Source organism: Miniopterus natalensis, chromosome 22 (genome assembly GCF_054644295.1).
Source record: "Miniopterus natalensis isolate mMinNat1 chromosome 22, mMinNat1.hap1, whole genome shotgun sequence".
In the NCBI taxonomy this organism is placed as follows: Eukaryota; Metazoa; Chordata; class Mammalia; order Chiroptera; family Miniopteridae; genus Miniopterus; species Miniopterus natalensis.
The window spans coordinates 5,932,590-5,959,993 of NC_142102.1; the positions used below are offsets into that span (position 1 = coordinate 5,932,590).

At 38.1% G+C, this 27,404-nt stretch overlaps 1 protein-coding gene across 2 annotated transcripts in view; it reads right to left on the reverse strand.

Moving 5' to 3' along the window:
* The window catches only part of SCAPER (S-phase cyclin A associated protein in the ER), a 144,589-nt gene that overhangs the window by 86,734 nt on the left and 30,451 nt on the right, over nucleotides 1–27,404 (reverse strand). For both annotated transcript variants that reach the window (XM_016209567.2, XM_016209566.2), the window contains exons 14-22: nucleotides 25,848–25,988; nucleotides 24,603–24,758; nucleotides 22,722–22,864; nucleotides 20,928–21,009; nucleotides 20,196–20,348; nucleotides 19,544–19,651; nucleotides 7,089–7,225; nucleotides 4,387–4,452; nucleotides 290–416 (exon numbers count right to left, since the gene is read on the reverse strand). In XM_016209567.2, coding sequence (XP_016065053.2) covers nucleotides 290–416; nucleotides 4,387–4,452; nucleotides 7,089–7,225; nucleotides 19,544–19,651; nucleotides 20,196–20,348; nucleotides 20,928–21,009; nucleotides 22,722–22,864; nucleotides 24,603–24,758; nucleotides 25,848–25,988 — 1,113 coding nt within the window. The remainder of the gene's footprint in view (nucleotides 1–289; nucleotides 417–4,386; nucleotides 4,453–7,088; nucleotides 7,226–19,543; nucleotides 19,652–20,195; nucleotides 20,349–20,927; nucleotides 21,010–22,721; nucleotides 22,865–24,602; nucleotides 24,759–25,847; nucleotides 25,989–27,404) is intronic.

The window sequence follows — 27,404 nt, forward strand, 5'->3', positions numbered from 1 at the left end:
GGTATGACTCTATTTAAAATAATTTCATTTTGTTTGTGTGGAGAAAAAATATGACTGAGAAAACCATGACCTAAGTAGCATATTTTTGTTATTGAGGACTTCAATTAAAACAACTGAAAACAAGTTTGATTTAATTAAGAACAAAAGGAGATCATCCATCAATGGCTGACTGGCTTTTGGAAACACAGGAGAAATGCACATACTAGCCTCTGCCTTGTAGCCTTACGTCCTGTCTTAGTGAGAAAGAACCACAAAGATAGAGGCCAGAGGCCAGATATTAGTTACATACCTCTTTTTCCAATATTCTAGCAATCTCTCCTAGGGTCCGATCTAAAGCAGAAACCTTATTGTTTGCCCACGATCCACTGTCTTGTACTTGTAGTTGTTTTAGAAGATCTTTGGCTAATCGCTGAAGCCTTCAATACAAAATGAAATGGAAAGAAATGAAAGGGAATGTGACATTAATGAATTAGACTACAATATTTCATTTTTCTAAACTTTTTGAAACAAAAGTTACCTCATAATGATATTAGAAACTGCTTCAAAGAGCACCTGGGGGTAGAAATAAAAAAAAACCCAATCCCAAAGCTGGTACAGCTTTCTATTCACCAATAACAATCTAGTCCTCATGGCACCAAAGGGAAGTAGAGGACAGCACTGTCCATGCACACGGTTGGGGAGAGCAGTTGTGGCCATCAGTTATCTCGGGACATTTAAACCAGAACAGAACTGGAGATGGGGAAAAGGTGAGAGTATAAAAGCAGAGAAAACGAGTATAAGAACCTGAGCAGGTTTTCATAATTTGATTTAAATCTTCAAGCTGGCTGGATATTATAAGTATCCACGTGAAGTTGCTTTGGTATGTGAAATAATACAAACTCCAAAGACAGAAAGACCTGTGCTCGAAACCTGCCTCCAGCAGACCACGTGCCCACCCTGGGAGGGTTAAGTAACTACTCTGAATCTCAGTTTCCTCATTTTAAAAGTGGAGAGATATATATGTATGTGGATATATATATGTATGTATTTCCTTTCAGAGCTTTTGAAGATCACAGGTAATAAATACAACATACTGAACATCATTCACTAGCATAGACATTCAAAAAATGATCAGCTATTATTACTACTCATTGACAGAAGGTTCTCGGTCTAACAAAAGGAAAAGGGAATATAAAAAGTACAAAAACTGAGTCAGAGCAACATACTTCTTTTCCCTTCCAATTGAATGTGGGCTGGAGTCCCATCCGATTAAAGCTGCTGACCTTATCGTGTGGGAGAATATTGGCAGCGAACTTCACTGTGTGACAGATAAGCAGCCACTTCAGCTTCTGGCGAGACAAAGCCTGCACACCATGTAACCAAATATCCAGCCTCAGCAGCGAATGCACATGAATCTAGCAGTCTTCTTACCAAGAATGCTCACATTCCACTGAAAACCAGAGGTACTTAGGGAGGCACAAGGACCATTTTAATTCACAGAATACAAGAGGCTTGTATTTCACCCTGAGGTAAATCAAATCTGGGATTCATGTGAGCCTACCCCTCAAGGAAGAGCGCCAAGGCAAGGGCACGCTTGGGTAACATGAGCTAAACCTCTGCTTCGCTGCCCGCCTCCACAGAAGCACCACAAATAAAACAGCCCGTCTCAAGAAAAAGGCCTCAGATTTTAATTCATACCATAAATAATTATAGAATGTCACAGGATTGAAGCCCTGAAAGCCATATTTTCCCTACAGGGCAAAAATGGGAGCTGTTTAGAGGGTGCAGTTTTTAACACAGAAATTGTTATTTGGATTACTTCTGGCAGATAATTTTTCTAGCATGAAAGAAAAAGCGGAGACTCCATAACTACTAGTCCAAAATATGAGAAGTGTCTGTCAGGTAAATGGCTTTGTGAAGCATGTTGTATGGTCAGGTATTTTCTTCTCAAAACTTGAACAAATTCCAACAACTCCAAGTTCAGATCTGTCACTCGAGAATGTGAGATGTAAGAGTATCTCTGGAAGGAACCCTAACTTTTATCACAGTGAAGTTTGGGGGAGTTTGTAGGGATCACTGGGGAGATCTGCAAAAGTGTAAGAAGAGACTGGGTCCACGCTGGTGTGCTGGACAAGATGACGAACACATTAGCTTTTCTTTTGTTCACCTCCTCCATTTGAAAGGTACATGGTCTAAATTTAGGGCTACTGGTTACCCTTTTATTTTTAAACTATGCTTAAACCTATATTTTTAAATATAAGAGCTCAAAAAATCCGAACGTAAGATGAAAAGGTGTACAGATAACTGCGTCCTCCATTGCACACGTTCATTTCTGTCTGGCAGCATCCCTTCTTTTGGAAAAGAGCGCACCTTCCCCTTAGGCCCCTCACCGCACCCTCATGCAGTCAGGTGGAAAGTGCCACTCACGCTGCTCCCAGTGGAAAGTGCCAGGAAATACACATATGTTACTCGTAACATACATAGCTCCCTACACATTTACATCTATATTTATTTCCATTTATTATTTCTGTATATTGGAAAGTACGAGTTAAAACTGATACAGCCTTAGCCAGTGTGCTCAGTGGTTAGTGTCAATCCCCAGACTGAAGGGTCCTAGGTTCGATTCCAGCCATGGGCACCTGCAGGAGGCAGCCAATGGATGTGTCTCTCACATTGATGTTTTTCTCTCTCTGTCTTCCACTCTCTCTGAAAAAACAATGGAAAAAAATTCCTCCAGTGAGGACTAAAAAACAAACAAAAAAACCCCAATACCTACAATTCCAAGTCCTCACCTTACAGTGTTTCTACTCTCCCTGGGTATATCTTTAACTCTCTTCTCCAGCAGTTAGCAACCTGCCTTCCACCATCCTTAATATATTTATTTACTGGTCCAACCCCTACACATAACATCACCATCACTCCTTCTGTCTGTCTGCTACTGTCTCCCTGCTTGGGCTCCGACTGCCCATTCCAGGCTCTCCGGCCCTGCTCACCCTGCTTGGGTTTCAGCACCCTTTGCCAGGCTCTTCTCTTCATCTGGGCTCCTCCACAGAGATGTGCTCCTCACTGCTCTGACTCCCCACACCAGGCCCCGGGCCCTGCCCCATATGGAAGCTCCCTTCACTTTGCTTGGGCTCTGAACCTCCACAGCTGGCTACCCCAGCCCCCCGCAGAAATGTCCACCTCAGCCAACTTGGGATCTGACATGCCTACAGTGCCACGGCTGCCTCCAGCCAGGCCCCAGTGCAGGTGGCTGCTCGGTGCTCTCTCATCTAGCAACCTCAGGACTGAAGTGTTCCAGAAAGGGGAGGGATAACTGGATGAAGAAAGAAAGATATCATTTTCATTTATTAGCTGGAATAATTTTATAAGGAGACACCTCTTCTCATCGACTATTTGGTTACCAAGTTCAATCAGTTATAATAATCACATTAATTTGGTAATCAGCCATTTAACTGACTTGCTTCTCTTGGGTTTTTCAGATATACAATATCATCGTAATCTTGATAATTTTGTTATCTTCTGTAAAATTTTATTTCCTTTTTTCCTTTTAGAGTGGCAATGGCTAATAGTTCCAAAAAATAATAAAAGTACTTATCTGACAGATGTCTTACTTTTGACAGGCAAGAATATTTCTATGCTGAATATACTAGTTGCTACATCAAAATACTATAGCATATGTATCAACAGCTATGTAGTTATAGATAGCCCTCAATTTGTGCATTTAAGAGTTTCTTGACTTTTTTCACCATTAAAAAAGTCATCTTTGTATATAACGATTTGGGCACATTTTGCATTATTTCACTGAGCAGCATGAAGTCTCCAGCGCATGTCCTAAGCCCCAGATTCACATGCCTTTCCTAAGACCACAGCAACCTGCACCCCATCATCAAGGTGAGAACCTGCTGCACTGCACCTCTATGGACAGCATGCTAGAGAACAGCTGTTGTGTCGTTACACTCAAACCAGTAACGGAGTCTAAATCCTCATCTGTCCAAAGCGGCCGTCACAAGAGTCCTGAAAGAGGTCCCCCATGGCAGGAACCAGCAGTCTTGCCAGAACTTGCTCTGTCAGAACAAGTGATGTTTAGGATGAGATGATTCTTGACTGGGGGGACTGTCTTGTGCACTGAAGACTGTTTAACCTCACCCCAGGTCTCCAGGCACTGGGTGGCAGGAGCACTGTCTCTGGAGTTGTGATAATCAAAATGTTATCACATATCCCAGACACAGACAGAAGTCCCCTGGCAAAATTGTCCCCAGTTGGGTACCACTGTGTTAGGAGAATCAAGTTCTAGGCATCAGACACAAAGCCTGTGATCATGGGCATATGATGTGGATGAGATAAACTTTGTTGCAGGCAGAGACTAAGGAGGCAGAGAACTAAAATGTAGGATAAAATACTCACTTTGCTTTGTAAGGTGAGTCAGAGCCAGAATTTTTTGTTTCCATTAAACTTTCATATTCCTTGGCCCTGAAGAAAAAAAAGTACAATTAGTGTTAGTTATTTTGCTGCTCATTTTTTATAACAAACAAAAACCTTGGCTATGTTTTTCCTCTTCCAAAATTAGGAACATTACTACATTACTTTTAATGCTTTGATTTCCGAGACTGCTTCTTTAAGATAGTATAAATACTGTCAAAAAAGACTTAAAAATACATATTTCCTTATAGGACAGAAAGCAGATTCATAACACTTCTGAGCTTATAGATGTTAAAATCATGAATATTAAATTTGAAACCATATTTTCTACAAAGTAGTTGAGGTGGCTGAGTATCTATGAACTCAAAAGGTATATAATATGCAAAACTAAATACAGGTAAAGAATGATCATTTAACTTTAGAAATAATTTAAGAGCCAGTAGAAAAAATTTGACCAGACACTCCAAGATTTGTTTTGTTTTGCTTTTGTTATTTATATTGACTAAATACCAAGTGTCTGGAAAAATCTGAAATAACACTTCTCTGCCACTGTTCAACTTGGCTCCAGCTTGCCTGAACCAGTTAGGTGATAGCCACCAACAGGTCATCAGTCTCACACAGGTGTCACTACAGCAATCCATTAGTGTTGGCTTAATCTGTCAATTTCTCTTTGGGGGGGAGGAAAGAGCTACTTTAAATTTTAATTGCTCACCCAAAGGGCTAGCCTCAAAGAATTAGTCCAGCAACCTATGAAGGAATTAGTCACAATGTACACCAACGCAGACAGCAATGCCAGGTGAAAAAAATAAAGTCTGCTTCAGAAAAAACATGAGTCACAAATGACAACAGGCCTAATAAGGAAAACGCAACCTAGCACAGGTTATACCTGGAACAAAATTAGTAACTAAATTAGAATTAAACAGTAAGTTATCTATTATTTAAACCTACACATGCTCAATACTATCAGCCAAAATACTAAGACATATCAAAATGGGGAAATAACCACTTTGTAGTTGCAAGTAATTATGAGCTCGTATGAAAGGTGGAAAAAGTAACCAGTATGCAGGCTGAATCCGTTCTCAGCATTGTGCCAGGGGCTGTATAATAACTGTCTCATGTGGTCTGAAAAACTGGACATGGTATAATCTCCATCTTACAAAGAAATTGAGGCTCAGGAAGATGTCTGCTATATCAAAACATACACTTATCTGGGGATTGAAGTGGAGACAGTGAAGGAAGTAAGAGCTAGCTGTGTCGATACCTGTGTAAAGAGTTGTCCAGGAAGAGGGCACCTGAGGCTTTGAGGAAAGAAAATGACGCAACCTGACTTACATTTTACTAGGCTCACTCTGACTAGAGTGTTTACAATAGACTGCAAGGGGCAAGGGCAGAAACAAGGAGACCAACAGGGGCAACTGCAACAATCCAGGTGAAAGATGAGGGAGGCCCGGTCCAGGGCCAGCAGTGAAGTTCAACAGTCAGACGCTGAGAATATTTTAAAGCAAAGCTAACGTTATTTATAGTTGCACTGAATGCGAGGTTAACGGGAGAAAGAGAAGGGGCTGGAGTGGGGAGGGAAGAGCAGGACCTTGTTTGGCACACACTGACTTAGAGTAACATTGAAGATATAAAATTGCTAAGTAGAGGATATTTAAAGCCACAGGACTGGGTTACCTCACCAAGTCAATGTGCATATAGAGGGGAAAAAAGAAGTCCAAAGATCAGGCTCCACGGCATTCCAGTGTCAGGAGGTCAGGAGGTTTTTTGAATAAACTAGAGATGAAGGCCTGTCAACCCCTGAAGTTTACTGTGGAACTATTTTTAGAAACTTGAAGGGACCTCAAAAAATACAATAAAAAAGCCTCTTCTAATTCTCTGCTTCAATGACTGCTCTGAAGTTTTCACTGATTCTGTAAAATGAAATGGACCCTTTCTTTGACTACAGTATGAAACTGGAAACTATAGAGACAACCACCACTTACCATTCCAAGCTTCTTCAGCTTTCAAGATATTTGGGAATAAAGGTACGACAACATATTAAACTACCTTCTCTCAAATTATCTACTCAAGAGAAACTGCACTGTGTCCTCGAACAAGACTCATCTGTCATCAGGTGTTGGCGGACCTTGTGAGGTCATGATGTGCCACACAGCTGCCTGGTCCTCAGATGTCACTTTGAGGCTGATGATAAACTACAGGTCTGACAACTCACTTTCCATTTCCAGATATTTCTTGAACTTTTTCTTGTTGTGACAGGCAACCAAATTGATTAAACCTAGTCATGGGATTTGACACTACAGCCAGCAGACTTCTATTTGTTGATTGCTATTGATTTTCTTTAATACTTCATTTAAAAATCAATAGTTGGAAAGAAAAATAGGCTTGGTTTACACATACCAGACATACCACTGCATGCTGGAGGAGGCACAACTTTGGCAGGGCCTCTGCATCAAATTATAAGAAGAGCTCTTAGCAGGTGAAGGCAAGGGCTTTAGATCGATAGGCAGTTTTCTTTCTCAATCAAAGAAAGTGGCTATAAATTAGGCTCATCAGTGTTATTTTCAAGGCTTTCTTGAAGTAAACAACTTGAAACTTTTTTTAGGGGGTAGAGGGTCTTCCTTGAATTTACATAAAAAAGAATATATCCCTAATAGTTTTTGTTTTGTTTTGAAGGATATTTATGGTACCTGGAGTTCATGCGGGCTTTTATCTTTTTGGCTTTCTTTTTATTTTTTTGCCGCTCTTCTCCATCTTTCAAAGGCTCTGGTGGAGCTGTACTTTCAACCACAATGTCAATAATGTACTTCTTTAATGAAAGATGCTCCTGGAAAATAAATGAAATAATAAAGATGGTGATGGTAAAAAAATAACATAGCATTATTACAGGCTACAGTAAGTATAAAGGGTCACATAGATCAAGGTAAAAGTAATCTCCAAGAAATACTGGTTTCGCAATTACTTCGGATAGAATGGTTTTACCTGAGATTTTCAATGACTCGTGAAACCTTTGCTGCACATTAGCCAAGTGCTAAGGATGCACAGACATACCCCTGTCCCTTGCAAGCATACAGGTGGTAGGAGAGGTAAAATACAGACGTGAGTCTGTGATGTCAAGCAGCGTCAGTTGGAGAGTCAGAAACTATAGGACATCTGCGGGCAGGAGCGGGGAGAGGGGAAGATCACTGTTCACTGGGGATGACAAGGAAAGGCTTCAAGAAGGAAATACCATGTCTGCCCTCCCATGCCAGGCAGACTGAATTTGAACATGTGGATATTGGGTGTGCTTGCGTTTGGGCTGGGAGTTGGGAAAGGTGGGACGGAGGAAGAGGGAAAAGGCCATCCCAGAACACACAGCCAGAGATGAGAGTATGGGAAAGTGATTGCCAGCAACGGTAATCACAAATTCGGGTTGGCTGGAGCACACAGTCTGGCCAGTTCCCTCCTTATCCACCCCAGATTCTATGGCCCATCGCTATAATCCTCCTTCGCATGCACTCAGCTCCCCCGTCCCCTCCTCTTTCACACTTGCAGGCCAAATCCCAACCCTAAAACCAATTCTCTCCCTACCCGGTGCCCGCCTGAGCAGACTACTGTGGCTAGAATTACAAACCACGCTGACTACTCTTGGCTTAACTTAATGACATTACACCTCCAATGGGCTCTAATACTGCCAGGCAATCAAGCAACCTTACACTATATTTTATATACACTCTCCTTCCTGGATATTATTTCAAACCCTCTCCCTCAAATTTCCAACACCCTTCACCCTGTAGATACTAAAATTTTTAACTAGATGATTGTGATATTTTTCTCTTAATTTATAAGCATGTATAATGAGCAAAACCAAAATCTTTTAAAAAATAGCTATCATGAAATGGTATCTAGAATTGAGTTAAAAATATTATTTGGGGGGAATGGACGAAATGTCAGTAAAGCAGGATTCACCGTGAGTTCATCACTGTTAGAGCTCAGTGATGAGTACAGGGAGGTTCATCACACCATTCTGTCTACTATTAGGTATGTTTTAAAGTTTCCACAATAACCAATTTATAACCAAACAGTTATCTTGCATGAAAAAGTAATTTGTACATGTGAATCTTAAAATTCTGTTTGGCTTACCAAAGTAAATAAAATCACAATATTCACCTCTCTCAAGCATCTAAGAGCTGAACTTAAAAGTGAAATTAACACATGTGGGCACCATTCAAGTGCTGAAAGTGGGCACTGCCAGTGTGAGGTCTGTTGTAAGAACAGGAGACAATCTGCTGCAGAAGAGTAGATATATACTGCGGACGGGCTTTACAGAAAGAAGTATGATGCATTTTTATTGATCCAGTCATCCTCCTTACCCGGTCTTGTTACGTCTGAGGCTATGGGACAGGGCACAGGTTAACTGGCAATTACCTGAGCCTAGAAACAATGCTGACCAAAAACTGTCAGTCTCTGCTTTATGGAGCTAGCAGAGATGGAGGTTCTAATGCTTTGCACTTCATTCCACAGCCAAATCTGTCCTGATAGGAAGAATGCCGGCAGGATCTGTCCACTAGCTGGTAGGTTCTGAAATTGATCTGCTGCTCAGGGTCTGGCATCCAGTACACCCCAGCAACCCTTGCACATCTGTGTACATAGGCCAGCAGCCTGCCTCTCCCGTAAACTATCCTCAGGAGTACAGTCCATACAATTTGGTTGCTTAATTATTTTTCCTCCCTACTCACTGTTTTAGATTCCTGATACGATTTGAGCCCTGCCCTGGGCCCTAGAACCTAACCTTTGGGCTCCAATCCTGGATGACATCCTTTTTGAAAACCCCAAGGAACTGGCTAGGATCAGAAAATCACAGCAATCTCATCTCCTCTTACGTGAAATGTTGCTTGCATCAATTTCTCTATAGTGCTGGCCTTTGCAGACACTGGTTCTCTATGAACAGCTAACCAGTCTCAGAGCCCCAGTCTGCTTAATATTTAATAAAATGCTCAGAAAGAAAAAGACACTTTAAATAATTTTACTTCTGTAAAATTACCATAAGGAAATAGAGAAGTACCAAACTATCTCTCTATAAATATATTCACTGCAATGAGATTTATAACAAAATATCAACAGTAGGGAATTGATTATATAAATTACAGCCCATGCATCAATATGAGACTGACTATACAGATGTCATTAATTTTAAACAATAGTAATATTAAAAAAACATTCATCATATAATAATAAATAAAAATTCAGGATTCAAATCTATGCAATGAAGTTTATATATAAATAAGTACGTAAGATTTATATTGTCATATATAAAAAGCAGAAAATACTTAGATCAAAATTCTTTCTAAAATATTCTACAATATATATTAATATTTATGTTGCAAAATTAATGCTAATAAGAAAATGCAAGGAAAAGCAAGCTCTTTAAAGAAGAGAGGGCAGATCTGTATAAGGCTACAATTGTTCTAGGCTTACCTGTGCGGTGGAAGAAAGAGTATAACTGGGTAAAACTACACTCATCTTTTTGTATGTACTCAAAATTCTAATTATTACGTCATGGGCACAAGGAAAAGCAAAATATACTCTTAAGACATAGTATCTATGATTTCCTTAGTCCTTTTCAAAATATAAATCAATCAGGACTAAAAATTATCTGAAAGGCCCTGCTCTCCTTCCTAACACCATTGAAAACATACACTCCTGCCCAGCAGGTGGGGCTTGGCGGTTGAGCATCAACCTAGGATCCAGGAGATGGCCAGGTTCCAGGTCAGGGCACATGCCCAGGTTGCGGCCTCGATCCCCAGCAGGGGGCGTGCAGGAGGAAGCTGGTCAATGACTCTCATCACCGATGTTTCTCTCTCCCTCCCTCTCCCTTCCTCTCTCTGAAGTAAATAAAAACATTAAAAAAAAAAAAAAAAAAAGACAAGGCTCTTAGTTGGCCATTCTATTTGATGCTGTTCATTCTACATAAGCATCAACAGACACAGTTTTTCCTTTAGGCAGAGAAGCACAGGCTGATGCATTAGAAATAACACTGAATTGTGTGAGTCAAAGTGTCTACATCAGGGTGAATTCTGTAACTCATGACAGAGTGACTTCTCTGGGCCTGTTTCCTCACTAGTAAAATAAAGACATTAGACAGTAAATTCTAAAGTTCCCCCTTCTAACATTCTAAGAATCAATATTAAAAGACCAAAAGCTAATTAAGGATGGCTAATTCCATACACGCACACTAAAAAATGTAAGTCTAGTTTTTAAGTCACAACTGTGACTTCTCATTTAAGCAACATTGCTATAATATGAAATACTAATAAATGTATATAAGGAAACTAATACTATACAGACATGATCTCATCAGAGTTTATACCCCTCTTACTCTTTTAATTACCTTTTATGGCATACTAGACCAAAGCTCTGCTCTTTCTAACATAATTTACTATATTAAATACTGAGGTTTATGATCCTGATATTCTATCAAACTCCTCCAAAAGGTTCTCATAATTCCTTATTTTGTAAAAGAGACATGAAAAAATTAAGCTATAGATAGGTTCATGATCTTTGAGAAAGAATGTAAAAGTTCTAAAAATAGGATATACAGGGATATATGAATGACACAATACAGGATTAGTTCCATTTTTAGAGCTCTCTCAAGTGTTACCTCAGAATAAACACATTTCATAAAATGTGGCACATTGATACATCGAAGGAAATAATGTGCTTCCCATTATTCTGAAATGTTATAATATAGAACTGAGAATTGTTAAGGATGCTATTCCTCCTAGATCAAAAGGGTTTAAAGGTCTCCTTTGAAAAAAGACCAAAGCTTCATCACAATAATAACAAATATATTTTTATTTGAAAATCAAAAGATTTTTTTTTTTAATAGAAATCCAATGTCATGCTCAAGAGGTTTATTTTTCAGGAGGCAAAAGTTTACTTTCAAGAGCAGGGGGGATGCCAAGTTACTATATAGATGAGAAAATAATGCAAGCATTTCACACTGTTTGGAAAACCCACTTTTCTCTCAACGTCACTCTTTCCTCTCTCAACTTCCTATGTACCAAGGGCTTGTAATAATTGCATAAGTTAAAGAGGAATGATTCTCTGGATGTCACAATTTTACTCAGAATAAGGCCAAAAGAATGTGGAGTAAACAATTATTTTGACTGATACCATTTCTCCATAAAACTATTCTGGCAAACTGTCTTCCAGTCAGGAGGAACGCTGATGCGTAACTACCGATTTGCTGGATGGCATCAGCCATATCAAATAAAAAATCTAAATATACTATCCAAACGCTATTCAAAAATAAAAGCACCATATACAAAATGTGGTTCATTTATATTTAAACAGGAGTGTTCAGAGACTCGTGAAACTGAATTTATCAGAGAGAGCATGAACTGAAGAGGTAGCTCATGTGACAGTACTTATCTGTCTTCCAGGCACCTGGATGAATGCAGAATGCACAAGCAGGTGCTGAAGAAAGGCTTAAAAAATAAAAAGTTTGAGAGTTCTGTTACATTTAAATAAAATTTAAAATTTCATCAAACAGCCTGGCCGGGTGTGGCTCAGCGGTTGAGTGTTGACCTAGGATCCAGGTGATCAGGGTTCAATTCCCGGTCAGGGCACATGCCCGGATTGCGGGCTGCAGTCAATCAATGACTCTCATCGTTGATGTTTCTATCTCTCTCTCTCCTTCTCCTTTCCTCTCTCTGAAATCAATCAAGATATATTTAAAAAATAAAAAATAAATTCATCAAACAGTAAATTTGAGAAAATCTGAAACATAATGCCTTTTATCAAAACAATGCCTTTGTGAGAGCATTTTGAAAAATTAAACACATGCAACAATGACAACTTTTCAAACTTTATAGACTATTTTAATTATACAGAAGATTCAACTCTGCTAAGTTCTCTTTTATAGGTACAGGATACACTTATGTTTTTATATACTACAATCTATATATTGTACTGCTAGAAATGACAGATGGGAAAATGAAGCTAATGAAATACTGCAAAACAGGCGCCATGCAAAGAGAAAAGGCCATCTTCTGATAAGGACGATTGTCTACCATCTGTCCCCGTCACTCAGTGACAATTACAAATACTCCATCAGTTTTCTGATGGGTGAAGATGATAAATGAGGTAAAGATTTCTGCAGATTCTGATGTTCCTTTCTGATCTAATCTGAGGTCTAATAGATGACTCAAAGCGCAGCCCAGAGTACAAGCTGATTAACTGATCACGCTGCCAAACGGAAAGGATCTGAGCTCGATACTGCAACAGGGACCGAATGCTGGTGTGGCTGCAGGGAAGCAGGCCTTGCAATGTGAGGTGTTTTTCCAGGATTCTCAGATTTCAAACACAGAACGTTAGATTACCACCAGGCTTCATGCTTAGAAATTATTTCAATAATATTCCAATAACAATACCACCACAGGTCACAAATAACACGAGCCTTTCAATATAAGACCAAAGGAACAATAACCCTCAGAGATACTCAGGACTTCTCGGCTGTGAGGGGCCTGGGTGACAAGGGCTTGAGGGCGTCAGTGGCTTCACGTTGTACTCAATGTCACCAAAACAAACATTCCCTTTAAGTGTATTAACTTTTCAATGTTTAGGAAAAAGATATATTGTAAAATATAAATGCATAGTAAATATGATATAAATACAAACTAAACACAATACACATATACAAAATAAAAATATAAATATATGCCTGACAGAGTAGCTTGGTTGGTTAGAGCTTTGTTCCAATATGTCAAGTTTGCAGGTTCAATCCCCAGTCAGGGCACATACAAGAAACAACCAATAAATGCATAAATAAGTGGAACAACAAATCCATGTTTCTCTCTCTCTCTCTAAGATCAATATACACACACACACAAAGTAAAAGGATAGAAAAGTTATATGACAGTCACACCAGATAAAGAAAGCTGGAGTGGCAAAGACTATCACTAGGAATAAAGAACCTTATTTCATAATAATCAAGATCACATAAAAGTCACTAGTATTTATATACCTAATAACACAATTTTAAACTACATGAAGCAAAAACTAACTGAATTGCCAAGAGAAATTTTAAAAATTCACAATTAAGTAGACAGACAGTCAGCAAGGATACAGCACACGAGGTGAGTAATATGCTCACTGCTCACTATCATGATCATGATGATGGTTTCATGGATGTATGAAATGCTAAAACTTATTACACTGTAGCCTTAAAAACACTTGCATTTTAATGTAGGGCAGGTCCACCTCAAAGCTCTTTAAAAACAGCAACGAATTTCCAATCTGTATGAACCTGGACACTATACCACGGAGTGGAAAAAGTCCAAAAGAATTACATATAGCATGGTACTTTTTTATAGATGTGAAAATAACTAAAATAAAAGTATACTTTGTAGGGAGAAACCTAGATGCAAAAAACAAAACTATGAAGGGGGCAGCAGAGACAGAGGAGAGAAGGGAGGGGAGGACATATCAGATTTCTCTAACCAAAATGAGGTGTGCAATGTTGGTACTGTACAAAAGTAATATTTAAACACAGAGGCATTAAACAGAAAAGAGAGATGTTTCATGTTCTTAGAAGATAAAATTCATTAGTAGGATAAAATATGTAAACAGTTATGATCATGAGGATAAAACTATGTAATATATATACACCAAAAAATGCAGAGATGTGGATAAATGATAATAGTATATTAGCAGTCTTCCCATTTTTGAAAAAAGGATATTAATGAGCACCAAAAAGAGTTAAGAGAGTAAAAATATTTGTTTAACAATGAACAAATTTTATCTATTATACATACCCAGATAGAAAACATATTCTTAAAATTTTATAATGTATTAAGCTATAAAGAAAATCAACAAATTCCCCAAAGTAGAACCTATCCAGCCATACTCTCTGACCATAATGCAATAAAAGCTGAAATTAAAAACAAAGAATAGTGCTCATTTTGGCAGCACATATTTTAAAACTGAGCAATGCACAGAAGATCAACCTGGCCCCTATCCTATGCAAGATGTTGGTCAAATCCAAGAGTCACTTTTAAATACATTCACTCACCCACATAGAACGAAACAAAAGGCACTGCCACCCTTCTAATCTATAACCTTAGAAATACTTCTTTGTTTAAAGGGAAATAAAAAGTGACTCAAAATACTTTTAAAACCCACTAATTATTTAAAAACAGAATAAGTCTGTAAAAATGTTTAACAATTAAATGAAGAAAACTATACACTTTACTAAATGATTCACACACAGAAATGCAAGACATGGGTAGAACATGTTAATGGGTGGAAAAAATTAGTATTTAAAAGATATCTACTCTTATTAATTTAATCTAATTAAAAATTATTCTATAATTTCAACGCAATCCCAATCAAAATTCAAACAGCATTTTCTTAGCTTACTAAGGTCATGTAGAAACTGAAAAGCAGAGGAAAAGCCAAGGCAATTCTAAAAAAGAATAAAGAGGAACAAACCCGATTAGAGATGGAAGCGAGAGGACAGTAGGTAACACCTATTCAGTTCTCTGAGACAGTAATGGTCAAGCTACACATCTACACCCAGAGAACATATCTGTTACAGCAAAAGCACGTACAAACAAAACAAAAAAATCCCCAGAATTTCCTACCAGGAGATTCTCTCTAACCTGAGAGGTGGGTATGTAGGTAATTGTTCTACTACTTTTCTACTAACAGTATATATACATCTAATGCTCTTATGTATTTATTTTAAGGAGTTACAAAAAGAATAGCAAAATAAACTCCAATAATAAAACCAAGAAATGACATTAATGAAATATAAAACAAAGAAGCAATAGATAAGAATGACAAAGCCAAAACCGAAATCTTTTAAATACTAATAAAATAGAGAAACATCTTGCAAGATTGATCAAGAAAAATAAAGGCACAAATAAAAAATGTTTAAAAATTTTTAAAAAGAAACGAGAAGTCTTTAAAAATCACAAGAATATTATGAAAAAATTTTTGGTAAGACTTTTGAAAGCTTAAGAAGAAAACATGTAATTTCCCAGAAAATTTACCAAAACAGGTGTAGTAAATCAGAAAATCGAAATACACTCAAAGAGATTAATTGCTAATTTTAAATCTGACCAACCCAGTAGGATGGCTACTATCAAAAAGACATAAAATAACACTGTTGGCAAGGATGTGGAAAAATTTGGACCCTTGTACATGGCTAGTGGAAAGTAAAATGGTGCAGCTGCTGTGGAAAGCAGTGTAATGTTCCTCAAAAAATTAAAAATAGAATGACCATGTGATCCACAAATCCACTTCTGGGTATATATCCAAATAGTTGAGAGCAAGCACTTGAACAGATATTTGAACATTCATGATCATAGCAGCATTATTTGCAACAGGCAAAAAGTGGAAGCAACCCAAGTGTTGGTCAAATGAATGGGTAAGCAAAATAATGTATATATAGGCAACAGAATATTATTCAGCTCTTAAAACAATCTGATATATGCTACAACATGGCTGAACATTATGCCAAGTGAAAGAAGCCATTCGCAAAATGACAAATACTGTATGATTTCACTTATGTGAGGTGTTCAGGGTAGTCAAATTCTGAGGCAGAAGTAGAATGGTGATTGCCAGGGCCTGTGGAGAGGGAGAACGGGAATTATTGTTTAAAGGGTATAGAGGTTCAGTTTTGCAAGGAAAAGATTTCTGTGGATGGATGTGGGTGATGGCAGCGTAACAAGGTAAATGTACTTAACGCACTGACCTGTACACTTTAAAATGGTTTAAATGAGAAATTTCAAGTTATATGTATTTTACCACAAATAAAAGAAAAACCAGAAAGACAATTTCCCCAAAAAGCACATACGGTGGTTACTTGGTCAGAATAATGAGGAAGAAGAGATTAAAGTAAATTTTCTCTCTTTTCAGCCCAAGAAATTTGGAGATCAAGAAAGGAAAATAAGGAAAACCCTGGCCAATGTGGTTCAGTTGGCTGGGCATCATTCGTGCACCAAAAGACTGCTAGTTTGATTCCCAGTAGGGGACGTGCGGGAGGCAATGGGTTGATGTTATGCTCTCACATCAATGTTTCTCTCTCCCTTCTCTCTCTAAAAATCAGTAAAATATATATTTTTTAAATAAAGGAAAACATTGTCTTTCCCAATGAAGATAGGTGTGTTAAGTGAGTGACAGTAATGCCAAAAATGTTATTCTCAAAAGAACTGTCCCTCCATCTGTCCCTGGCACCTCCATTTGTAGAGTCGCGCCACGTGTCAGGAAGAGATGCCCTGCAGTTTAGCTTTCCCAAATGCCCTCACTCTTATGTGGTGTGAACCCTGTGGTGGGTGGAGGCCTTCAAGGGGCCAGAAGAGAGGTTATGTCAGAAACTCAGAGATGCCCTAGCCGGTTTTGCTCAGTGGTTAGAGCGTCAGCCTGTGGACTGAAGGGTCTTGGGTTCGATTCCAGCCAAGGGCACGTACCTCAGTTGCAGGCTTGATCACCGGCCCTGGTTGGCGCACAAGCAGGAGGCAACCACTCCATGTGTCTCTCTCACATTGATATTTCTCTCTCTGCCCCCCCCTTCCACTCTCTCTGAAGAGCAACGGAAAAAATATCCTCGGGTGAGGATTAAAAAGAAAAAAAAAAACAGAAACAAAAGAGGCTGTGTGTACTAACTAGAGAACTTTTAAAATTATTGGATCAAACTAAGGTTTAGAACTAGTTAAAATTTTTTCCTTGAACCAATAAAGGAGACTAAATCAGCTATGAATAGATAGCTATGTAGTCTCTGCACATCCTAGTTATACTGTAAGTAAATTTCCCACCATAAGAATTCCAAAAGTTGCAAGAAATATATTAATAACAATCAGCCATATATGTGTGTGGACTACATGCTGACTCCACATGCATGTTAGAGTTCTGTCTCTCTCACACACACAACTATAAACATTCTCACATCCTCTTAAAGAGAAAATGAGGGCAATGGAAGCTTTGTTCTGTAAGAAAGGGTAAGACTTTTCAGATTATTTCTCAAACTAACTTTAAATGCAACCTACTGGGGTATTGGGGAAAAAATGATGTATTCTAAGTGAGTCCCAGTTTGTTCATCTGACTTCATTATCTGTTGAAAAGCAAACAAGATGTTTTCTTAACATGATTATAACAAGAGAGTAAATGCTTCTGCTTCTACTAACAAAGAGAAGCAGGTAAGGAAATGAATGAATCTGTTAAGAATTATCTATTATTTCCCAGGCTGCCATCAACTCTGGGAGACATCTACTACTTCTTCCACTTCAATGCTAGACACACTCTAGACAAAGAGATCAACTTCTTATTTTACTAAATACAGTGATGGCTTTATGTTTTTGCTAATTTAAAATTTCATTTTTTATTTCAATCATCTAGTTAGCATAATTTTTCAAAGTTGTATACACTAATTTGGGATTCATAAAACGACTCTTGGTTGTAAACATCCAATAAACTATAGTTAACTTAAGATCCTTCATAAAACTCCTTTTCATACTTTCCATGAATTAAATGAAAGACTATTATTTTCACTATATTTATGTATACAGGCTAACAAACAGAACTTATATACTTCACACAACTTCCACGAAAATCATTATCAGCTTCTTTAGATGAATTAAAGACCAAACTACAAAGAAATCTGAGTTTTAATTAAAACAAACTTCATTATTTCTCCAGCAATACACAAGAAAAATTAAATTTAGGAATGTATTTAAACTAGCACCCATTTGTTTTGACCTTTAAAAATCACATACTTTTATCATTTGGATTCTAAGATGATGAAAGAGGAAAAAAAATCAAACATCAAACAGCTTTTTTTGTGAAGGGTCAAGAAACAAAAAGAATTTCCTGGTCAAATTAAGATAAAAACACAAAACACTAAACCTTTCTTCCGGGGCAGCTACCTATTATGTTTAACAGGCTTAAAACAAAATGTGTCAAAGATCAAGAGTAAGTTATCTGATATGTCAAATGCATAAGGTCAAAGGTACAACTTTATTAGGTCAGAGGTGGTATAAATAAAATCTTATATGTCAAAGAAGAAGGGTCACAGACCAGATGTATATGATATAAAGACATCACAAATGACAAGTAATAACTGTAAGTAGAACAAGTATGTGTACTATAGATACCTTCACTGATTAAAAATGAAACTTACACGTGAGAAATACAAAATTGCCTTCCTATACTATACAACTGGTGTGTTATATTACACACTTGTGTTCGGGACGAAGAGGCTATAACTAAAAATAACTACAGTGATGCATCGTTTAACGACAGCAATTCATTCTGAGAAATGCATTGTACGTCGATTTCACTGTTACTGAGCATCACAGAGTCACTCACACACCTATGTGATGCAGCCTGCCGCACACGTGGGCTGTATGGAATAGCCTACTGCTCCAAGGCTACAGTCTGTAGGCAAGTTACTGTACTGAATACTTGAGGCAACTGTAGCACAATGGCCAGTATTTGTGTATCTAAACATATCTAAACACAGAAAAGGTACAGTAAAAATACGCATAGAAGATAAAAATGGTGCACTTACCATGAATGGAGTTTATACAGGGCTGGAAGTTGCTCTGGGTGAGTCAGGGAGTGAGTGGTGAGTGAGTGTGAAGGTCTAGGACATTACTGAAAACTTGGGCTACACTAAGCTTATTTTTAAAATTATCTTTCTTCAAGAATAAACTAACCTTAGCTTTCTGTAACTTTCATACTCTATAAACTTTAAAATATTTTCACCTTTTGTAATAACACGTAGCTTAAAACACAAACACACTATACAGCTATTAAAAATATTTCTTTCTTTATACCCTTATAGGACTTTTTTCTATTCAAATTCTTTTTTACTTTTAAACTTTCTGTTAATAACTAAGACGCAAACAAACGTAGGGTCAGGATCATCAATATCATTGTCTTCCAACCCCACGTCCCGTCCCACTGGAAGGTCTTCATGGGCAATAGCACACATGGAGCTGCCATCTCTTATAACAACGTCTTCTTCTGGAATATCTCCTTAAGGACTTGCCTGAGGCTCTTTCTGAGGAAGTACTGCTCTTTTCAGAAACATAACCAAGGTGATTTGTTGGTTTCTTTCTTTTTTTCATCATAAATGTGTAAATGAAAAAGTGAAACTCACCACTTCCTCGTCTGAGAGCTCTCGCCCTTGGATGCTGCTACTCTCTCTCACGGCTTGCTGGTGCTTTCTCCCTTTAATGTGGCTAAACAGATACACCTCTGACGAGATCTAAAAGCACATGATCCAAGCAATGTAATCAGCACAGAATTACATCTCATTTTAACGTTCCACAGCCAACCCAGCGTCCCATATGCAAGCTGAGATCACTCAAGCATTTACATACTAGGCTTACAAATGTCTTCTTTAGAATGCAATTCTGAGAATCCTCTGGAATAGACATGGTGAAAAAAGGCATGTCATTACAGCCAACCTTAACAGGACATCATTTCCTCTAGGCATTAAGGTTCAAGTTTTAGCACTGAAGACATGCCTTTTCTTTTTCGGTACCAATACCCAAACACATTGCCTCGGGCTAGCACTAAGCAGGTACACTTCCAGCCTAGCAGAAGTTTGTGCTTCCGCATGCACTTCTACTCCTAAATGCTGATACTATTCTTGTACTATTTACTTTGCATAAAAATGAGGAAAGAAATTCATGGTACTCAGCAGATGCCTTAGTGTGAGTTTTAAAAAACAGGGAGAGTATATTTTCATAGTGTAATAAACTCTAGTAATAAATTATATCTTCACAATATTGATAATGACAACCCACCAGTACATTGCAGAGAGAACACTGCTTCTTTCTCTCATAAGGGGTCAGTTTGGGAGCATAATCAGTGTTTGCGTGTCGTCCGCTGCTTAACTCAGCAGCTTTTTCTTTTCTTTGTTCAATCTGTTCCATATGCCTTCGAATGCTTTCATCATGCTGTAGATGAAGTCAGAGCGTGAGAATATAAACAGTTACTCAAATTAAGCTGATAACTTGAAAAAATATTTCCATTAAATCTTCTAAAATAATAGCACAATGTCTTAATTCAATGTTAACTTCAACAGTGAGGACAAGAATTTACATAAAGCCCTTTAGTCTCCTGCATGGACAGTTACGTTTCCTACAGTGTGCTCCATGGAGCTACACCATGGGATATTAATAAGAGCTTTGTGGAAGAGGTCCCATAGTCAAATAAATTTGGAAAAGAGTAAGTATTGCCCTGGACAGTTTTGCGCAGTGGTTAGAGCATCGGCACACGGACCAAAGGGTTGCAGGTTCGAGTTCTGGTCAAGGGCACATACCTTGGTTGCAGGCTCCATCCACCGGCCTGGTTGGAGCACGGGTGGGAGGCAACCAATCCATGTCTCTCTCTCACATCAATGTTTCTCTCTCCCTCTCTCCTCCCCCTCTCTTCCTCCTCCTTCCCCTCCATTCTCTCCAAAAAAAAAAAAATCAATGGAAAAAAATATCCTCTAGTGAGGATTTAAAAAAAAAAAAGATACACAATATCCCCACCTTGAGCTGGATTTTTTTCTGTAGTTCCTCCATAGCCTCCTGCTGAGCAGCTGTGAGTGCGGCCAGTCGCTCTTCCCTGTCTCTGAGAGAACACAGTGGAAGACAAACCACGTGGTTAAAAAGTACAATTAGGATTCATAGGATTCATAGGGTTATATATTCTAAAGGGTTATTATTTTTTAAAATTATTTTTTCTAAGTGCCTGTTAAGTCCCAGATGTATTGTTCATTAGGTGCTTGGAAAGCAACAGAGATTATTAGTTATGAAACAGGTTTCTGGATCCAGGCAGGGGTTTAAATAAGCTCTAGGACTGTCACTTAAATATGCCAGTAAAACCACAAGAAAAGAATAGAAAAGGCATGAACTCACACAGAGAACAGGAGAGGAAACAAACAAAAAAATCCCAAACAAATTATGAGACATACAGAGAAGTATGACCATGCTTAGGAAAAAAGCCGTCAATCAAAACGGTCTGAATGAAGTCTTATGCTGGAGTTAGCAGACAAAGACTGCAACACAGCGATTATAAACATGTTCAAATAATTAAAAGTATGCCAAAATAAAGAAAAATATTATGACAATGATTTCACAAACAGGGAATCTCAACAGAGAAAGAGAAACAGTTTAAAACAGCGTTCCAGTGAAAGGAATGAGGATCCTTGAACAAACAGCTGAGTCTGGGGTGGCCCATGGAAAACACGATGAGTCTGGAGCATCGTGCAGCGTCAGAAAGTAAGGCAGCGCTCAAGAAACAACTGAAGTATGTCAAAGGGACACGGAGTCAAATGAAAGAGCTCGTCCAATGTGAGAACAACTTGAGCAACAAAATGAATAACATAATTTATAACCTAAACCATAAAAATATATATAAGTAAGTCCACACTGACATAAAAATAAATAAGCAAATAAATAAATGAATGAGTGATGGGAGAGGACAGACAAACGTCCAATACTGCAAGTAAGTTCTAGGGGAATTCTCATAACGAAGTGTGGGCTATACTTAGTGGCTTGTGTCCAAGGAGGGGAGCATAGGGAAATTTTTAAAGTAACTACACAAGGGAGAAACCTGACAAGCACTATCTTCACCAGGCGACCAATGTTAACAAAAAATCCATCATAAGTCCAGTGGAGAGCATGAACCTCTGGCATGTTATGAATAGATATCTAGCCCTGGCCGGTGCATCCAGTGGTTAGAGCATATGTTTTCACACCCACCAAATTTGCCACAATTAAAAGGTCAGAAAAAAAATCACATGTCAGCAAGGTATACACCAAACCAAAGGGACTTAGGCTTGGCCAATTACATGCTTTTTCCTGGGTCTTTTAATCTTAAACAAGTGATTTTAAAATGAAGGGATGGCTGAAGGTCATTTATTGTAATCAGAGTGACAACATGCTGACCAGACTGTTTCCACCATAAGACCACTGCTGTGGCTCTTGTGGCCTGGGCTCTCATGCCCGACCACTTCCAAGCCTGGTCCCTCTAACCTCCTACCACTTATGCTCCCAATATGTTCCTAAAAATTCCCTTTGCTTAATTAAGCAAACAAGAATCAGACTCTATTTCTTGCAACCACAAACTCTTGAAATATCACATTTCCCATTCAACAGAAATGTTCAAAAGGTTTTCATTTTAACGTGATGTCATAATGCTGAGAAATCAAAATTTAGTACAACATTTCTGTATTTGGGACTATTTCTAAAAATATCTACACGACAGCAAATGGCTTTAAGACTTGATTTGAATATTCTGCAGTGTTCACCAGGATCAAAATCAAGGTAGCACATGAGTACCTAGCTCTTTCCCTGGCTGCATCCTCACGGGCTTTTTCTTTCTCTTGCCTCTGCTGTTCAATCCGCGCTTCCTGTTCCTTCCTCTTCATCAGCAACTCCTCTACGCGGGCCTGCCGTTCTGCCTCTAGCGCTCTCTTTCGCTCCTAATGTCAGAAATGTTTGAAAAGATGTTAGAATTATGTGCAAAATGAAAATGACTAAAGGTGATATACCTCTAACATAAACGTATGTATTTAAACCAAGGAGATGCCTGGCTTGTCACTAGGTATGCTTCACAGAATTTAAACAAAAATCAAACATCAAAGATGCCTGGTTTTCAGGTATTTTATGGTTACTCACTTTAGAAAATGCCAGAACATCATGAAGCAAGCATAGTTAACAGATTTTGTACCTGAACGAAGCTTTCGTAAAGGAATTAGTGAAGAAAAGCTTGTGGCAAGGAGAAAGGGGCAATATATGTTAGCACAGTGGTTGAGAGAGTGGGCACTGGGTCTGATTCCCTAATTTTGTTTCTGGATCCCCTTATGTACCAGCAGGGTGACTCTGGTCTAGTTATATTATATCTGTGCCTTAATTTTCTGAAAGACCAATAACAATAGTAGTTATCATCATCATCAAGACAGAAGATACTTCACCAAAATAGGGAAAACTTCAAAGTGAAATATTGTGCCCTTGGTATATTTTTGCCCGGTAGTACTTTTGCTAATTTTCACCATATTACTAGCCGTACTAATGTGTTTCTTTCGGGTCATCTCCATTCCCCAGTTAGCTCTCACAGCCTCTCCCATCTCCTCTTCTTTTTTTACTTTATTTTTATTGTTGACACTACTACAGATGTCCCCCATCCCCCCACCCACCTTCCCTCTGGCCATCAGCACACCGTTGTCTGTGTCCAAGGGCTATGAGTATGGGTACGTTCTTTGGCTAATTTCTTCACATTTTTTCATCCAGTCCCCACCCCACCCCCCTCCTCTGACATCTGTCAGTCTGTTCCATGTATCCATGCCTCTGGTTTAGGAGTGACCGAAATACACTATTCCAGGACCTTGGTCAGAGGGCTTAGGGCTGTCCCTCAGACTCAGCTTCTTGCTCCATTTTCCTTCTAGACACACAGGCCTGCACATACCCCAAGAGAAGCCAAGAGGGTCAAGGGGCACCCATCTCATGACCCCTACTATCCAAATGGAGTGCCTAATTTCTGGTTTTAGTAAGTGGAAAAGAGAATTGGTAATGAGCAAAAGTTAGTAAATTCAGCTAGTATTTTCCTTACTAAACTTTAAGTATCCTAGGGATAGGAAATTTTCTACTCCACAAAAGCATCTTGCGCAGGGCAAGAGTTCCATAAATATCTGTTAAATAAATGAAGCACGACTTTATAAAGTAATATGCACCCTAGCCAGACTGGCTCAGCGGTTAGAGCACTGGCCCTAGGACTGAAGGGTCCCAGGTTTGATTCCGGCCAAGGGCACATATCTCAGTTGCAGGCTCGATCCCCAGCCCTGGTCGGGGCTCATGAGGGAGGCAACCAATCGATGTGTCCCTCTCACATCGATGTTTCTCTCTCTCTCTCCCTCTCCCTTCCTTCTACTGTCTCTGAAAAGCAATGGAAAAATATCCTTGGGTAACGACTAAAATAAAACAGAAAAAATAAATATGCATCATAAATCTATATACCTATAAATAAAGAACATAAACCGAAGGCAAAGAAATTAGAAAGGTATGTCCTAACTTTTAAGCCTTTTGAAATCTCTTGGACATCGAAGTGCTTTGCTTCATAGTCATGGCCATGTTTATGGCAGCTTAAGAAAGAATTTGGCAACCCCCTCTTCATGCCTAGGTTATGGCAGGTGCTCAATAAATGCTTGTGAAACAAAATTCTACCTGAACAGCTTCATCACGTGCTTGCTTTTCTTCCTGCCTTCGCTGACGCTCTTCCTGTAACTCATTAAGCCTCTGCTCGTATTCCTTCAATTTCGATAAAACATCATGGCGTTTATTCTGGGCTTCAAGGGTATTTATGAAGGCAATTTCATTTACCTTAATAAAAGCAAAGGGTGAATTTCAAATCAAGTTAATTCTAGGGCATACCACAAAAATAAACTTAACAGTCTTAATATTAAAACATAAACCAGTGTGAAGGCATAAAACAAAAATTTAATAACTTATGAGTCTTTTCTTTCAATATTTACCTCCAAAACTGAGAATAACCCACTTATAAAATAAATCCACAGGCCTTAGTAAGAACTGGTTTAGAAAAAATTAAGGTTTGTCATAGAAAATATTTTTAAGTCAATAAATAAATTAAGATTCTTACAGAGGCCATCTTATAAAGTTCTACATAATATCACTCTAATCTGCAACCATGCAAATTACTTAAGATTTAAACAGGTGGTTTTGGACAAACCTTAGGAAAAACCTTGAATAACAAATCATTTTTCTTCAACATACACTACTGAGTGAGTGACAATTAGGTACAAGGTACTGAACTACTATGTGTGTAAATGTTCGATGCAGCTGTATCTGAAAACAAATGTCCATCAACAGCTGACTGAATTAACAAATTACAGTAGTTCTATTCAGTGGTACATACTTCTCAGCAATGAAAAAGTAACTGGCATACACAACAGCAGGGATGAAATCAAAATAACTACGCTGAGTGAAAGACACCAGAGGAAAGGTACATACTGTATGATTCCATTCATATAAAATTCTAGAAAATATTAACAGCTACAGTGACAAAAAGCAGATCAGAAATTGCATGGTAACGTTGCAGGAAGGAATGAATTACAAGGAAGCATGAAGATACTTTTGAGGGTGATGGAATTGTTTATAATCTTCATGATACTGATACTTGCAGGATTATATATACGTGTCAGAACTAATCATACTAATGCTTTACATATGGTGGTATCTACTGTCTGTCAATTACACCTATAAAATAAAGCTATATCTCATGGGATTATTGTAAAGATAAGAAACTGTACCTAATAAGCTTTAAATAAGCATATAAAAATGCTGTTATTCTGGACAAACTAGACATTTGATAAACATCAGCTTCTTATGTAACAACTGCAAAAAGGACCTGGGTAACTAATTCAATGTTCAAAGCACCTAAGGTATACTTACCTTAGCTTCTTCCTCTTGTGCTTTTTTAACAATTGCTTGTAACTGCACCTCTCGTTTAAATTCTGCATGAAGCAATTTCTCTTCCATCATCCTACGTCGTTGATCTAGCAATTCTTCCTTCCACTTCCGGACATCTTTTTCCTGCATATAGTGAATTATCACATTACTTTCAGCATACACAGTCATTTAACAGAAGTGCAAACTGATGAAAGGTTTAGGACTTATACGTGGAAAGAGTTAACAGTGCATTAGACATGGCTCAACAGAAATACTTGCTCTCATTATTATATTGCACTATGGGTACACTTAAAATGAAAATAGTGTATATTTATTGGCCTTATTAACCTAATGGCTCTAGTAACAATATTCACGACAATTAAGTAATTTTATCCTAGCGGTTGAAAAATGGTGAGAAGTCTGAAAAATTACATTCATTTGCATAAGGAAAAAAGAGAGTTTTGTATGCAGACGAACAAAAGCAGATATAATAGTTGCCTTTAATTCCTTAAAACAATTATCAAACAGAGGTAAAAGACTAGTGTGCTCCAGGAAATCAGATCCAGCACCAATGAAATAAACTGTAGAAAATCAGATGTTGGCTCAACATGAGTGGGAAAGAAACTAACATTTCAGTTGAATTTTAGCTACATAATTTTGTGTTTAAGCACCTAAAAAAGTATGATGCAGAAACAGCATGGATTAGACTCTAGAGGAAAGGTCCTTAAAGCCCTAGATAAGGTAGTAACACTGGAAATAGCACTTAGATACTCCTACATTTAGTTTTTTAGTTTTCACACCTGTAAAATGGCGTTTAGTACCTGTTCAACTGTGTATTTCACACAGTTATTGTGGTGATCATGTGAGACCACGTATGGAACAGTGTTGAAACAATACCCATTATACACATGCAAGGTAGTATTTATCATTAAAAGTAATGGAAGGGGTACCTAAATTGATGGGAAAATTAAACCAGAGAACCTGTAATGCACAATTTCAAGAACTAATCTCCAGATAACTGGAGGCTATAAGATATAGTGAGAAAACAAACCATTTTATTTGTATTAAAAACACAATAAGAGGGGATATTGTGGTTGTTAGAGCACTTCTCTAAAACTGAAAATGAAATATATGAACTCTTTTAGAATCCCACAAGATGGAGACTGTTTTTCATATTTTATTTACTCGTTCTAAATGATTAAAATAAAAATAATGGCAAACTCTTGAGATTGAGGTAAAGAAAAACATCAGATTACCTTCCTTTCCTAGTCAACTTTTCTATTCTATTAAAGAGAACCTTATGCTACTTCATTTTTATAGCTATTCAATTTGGTCCAATCATCTCTCCCAAATTTAAAATACACATTATAAGTAAAGCAAATAATATATTTAATCTATGCATATTAGTACTCCCTCCTAGCACCAGCAGGTGACACAGGCGGTGTAATGGTCATATATTTTTTGTCATATCATGTTAGCTACAAACACCAAGACAACTCCCAGTGACCCCAGCTACCTGGTAAGCAGCCCTTGTGTGAGTCCTCCCCACACTGTATCAGG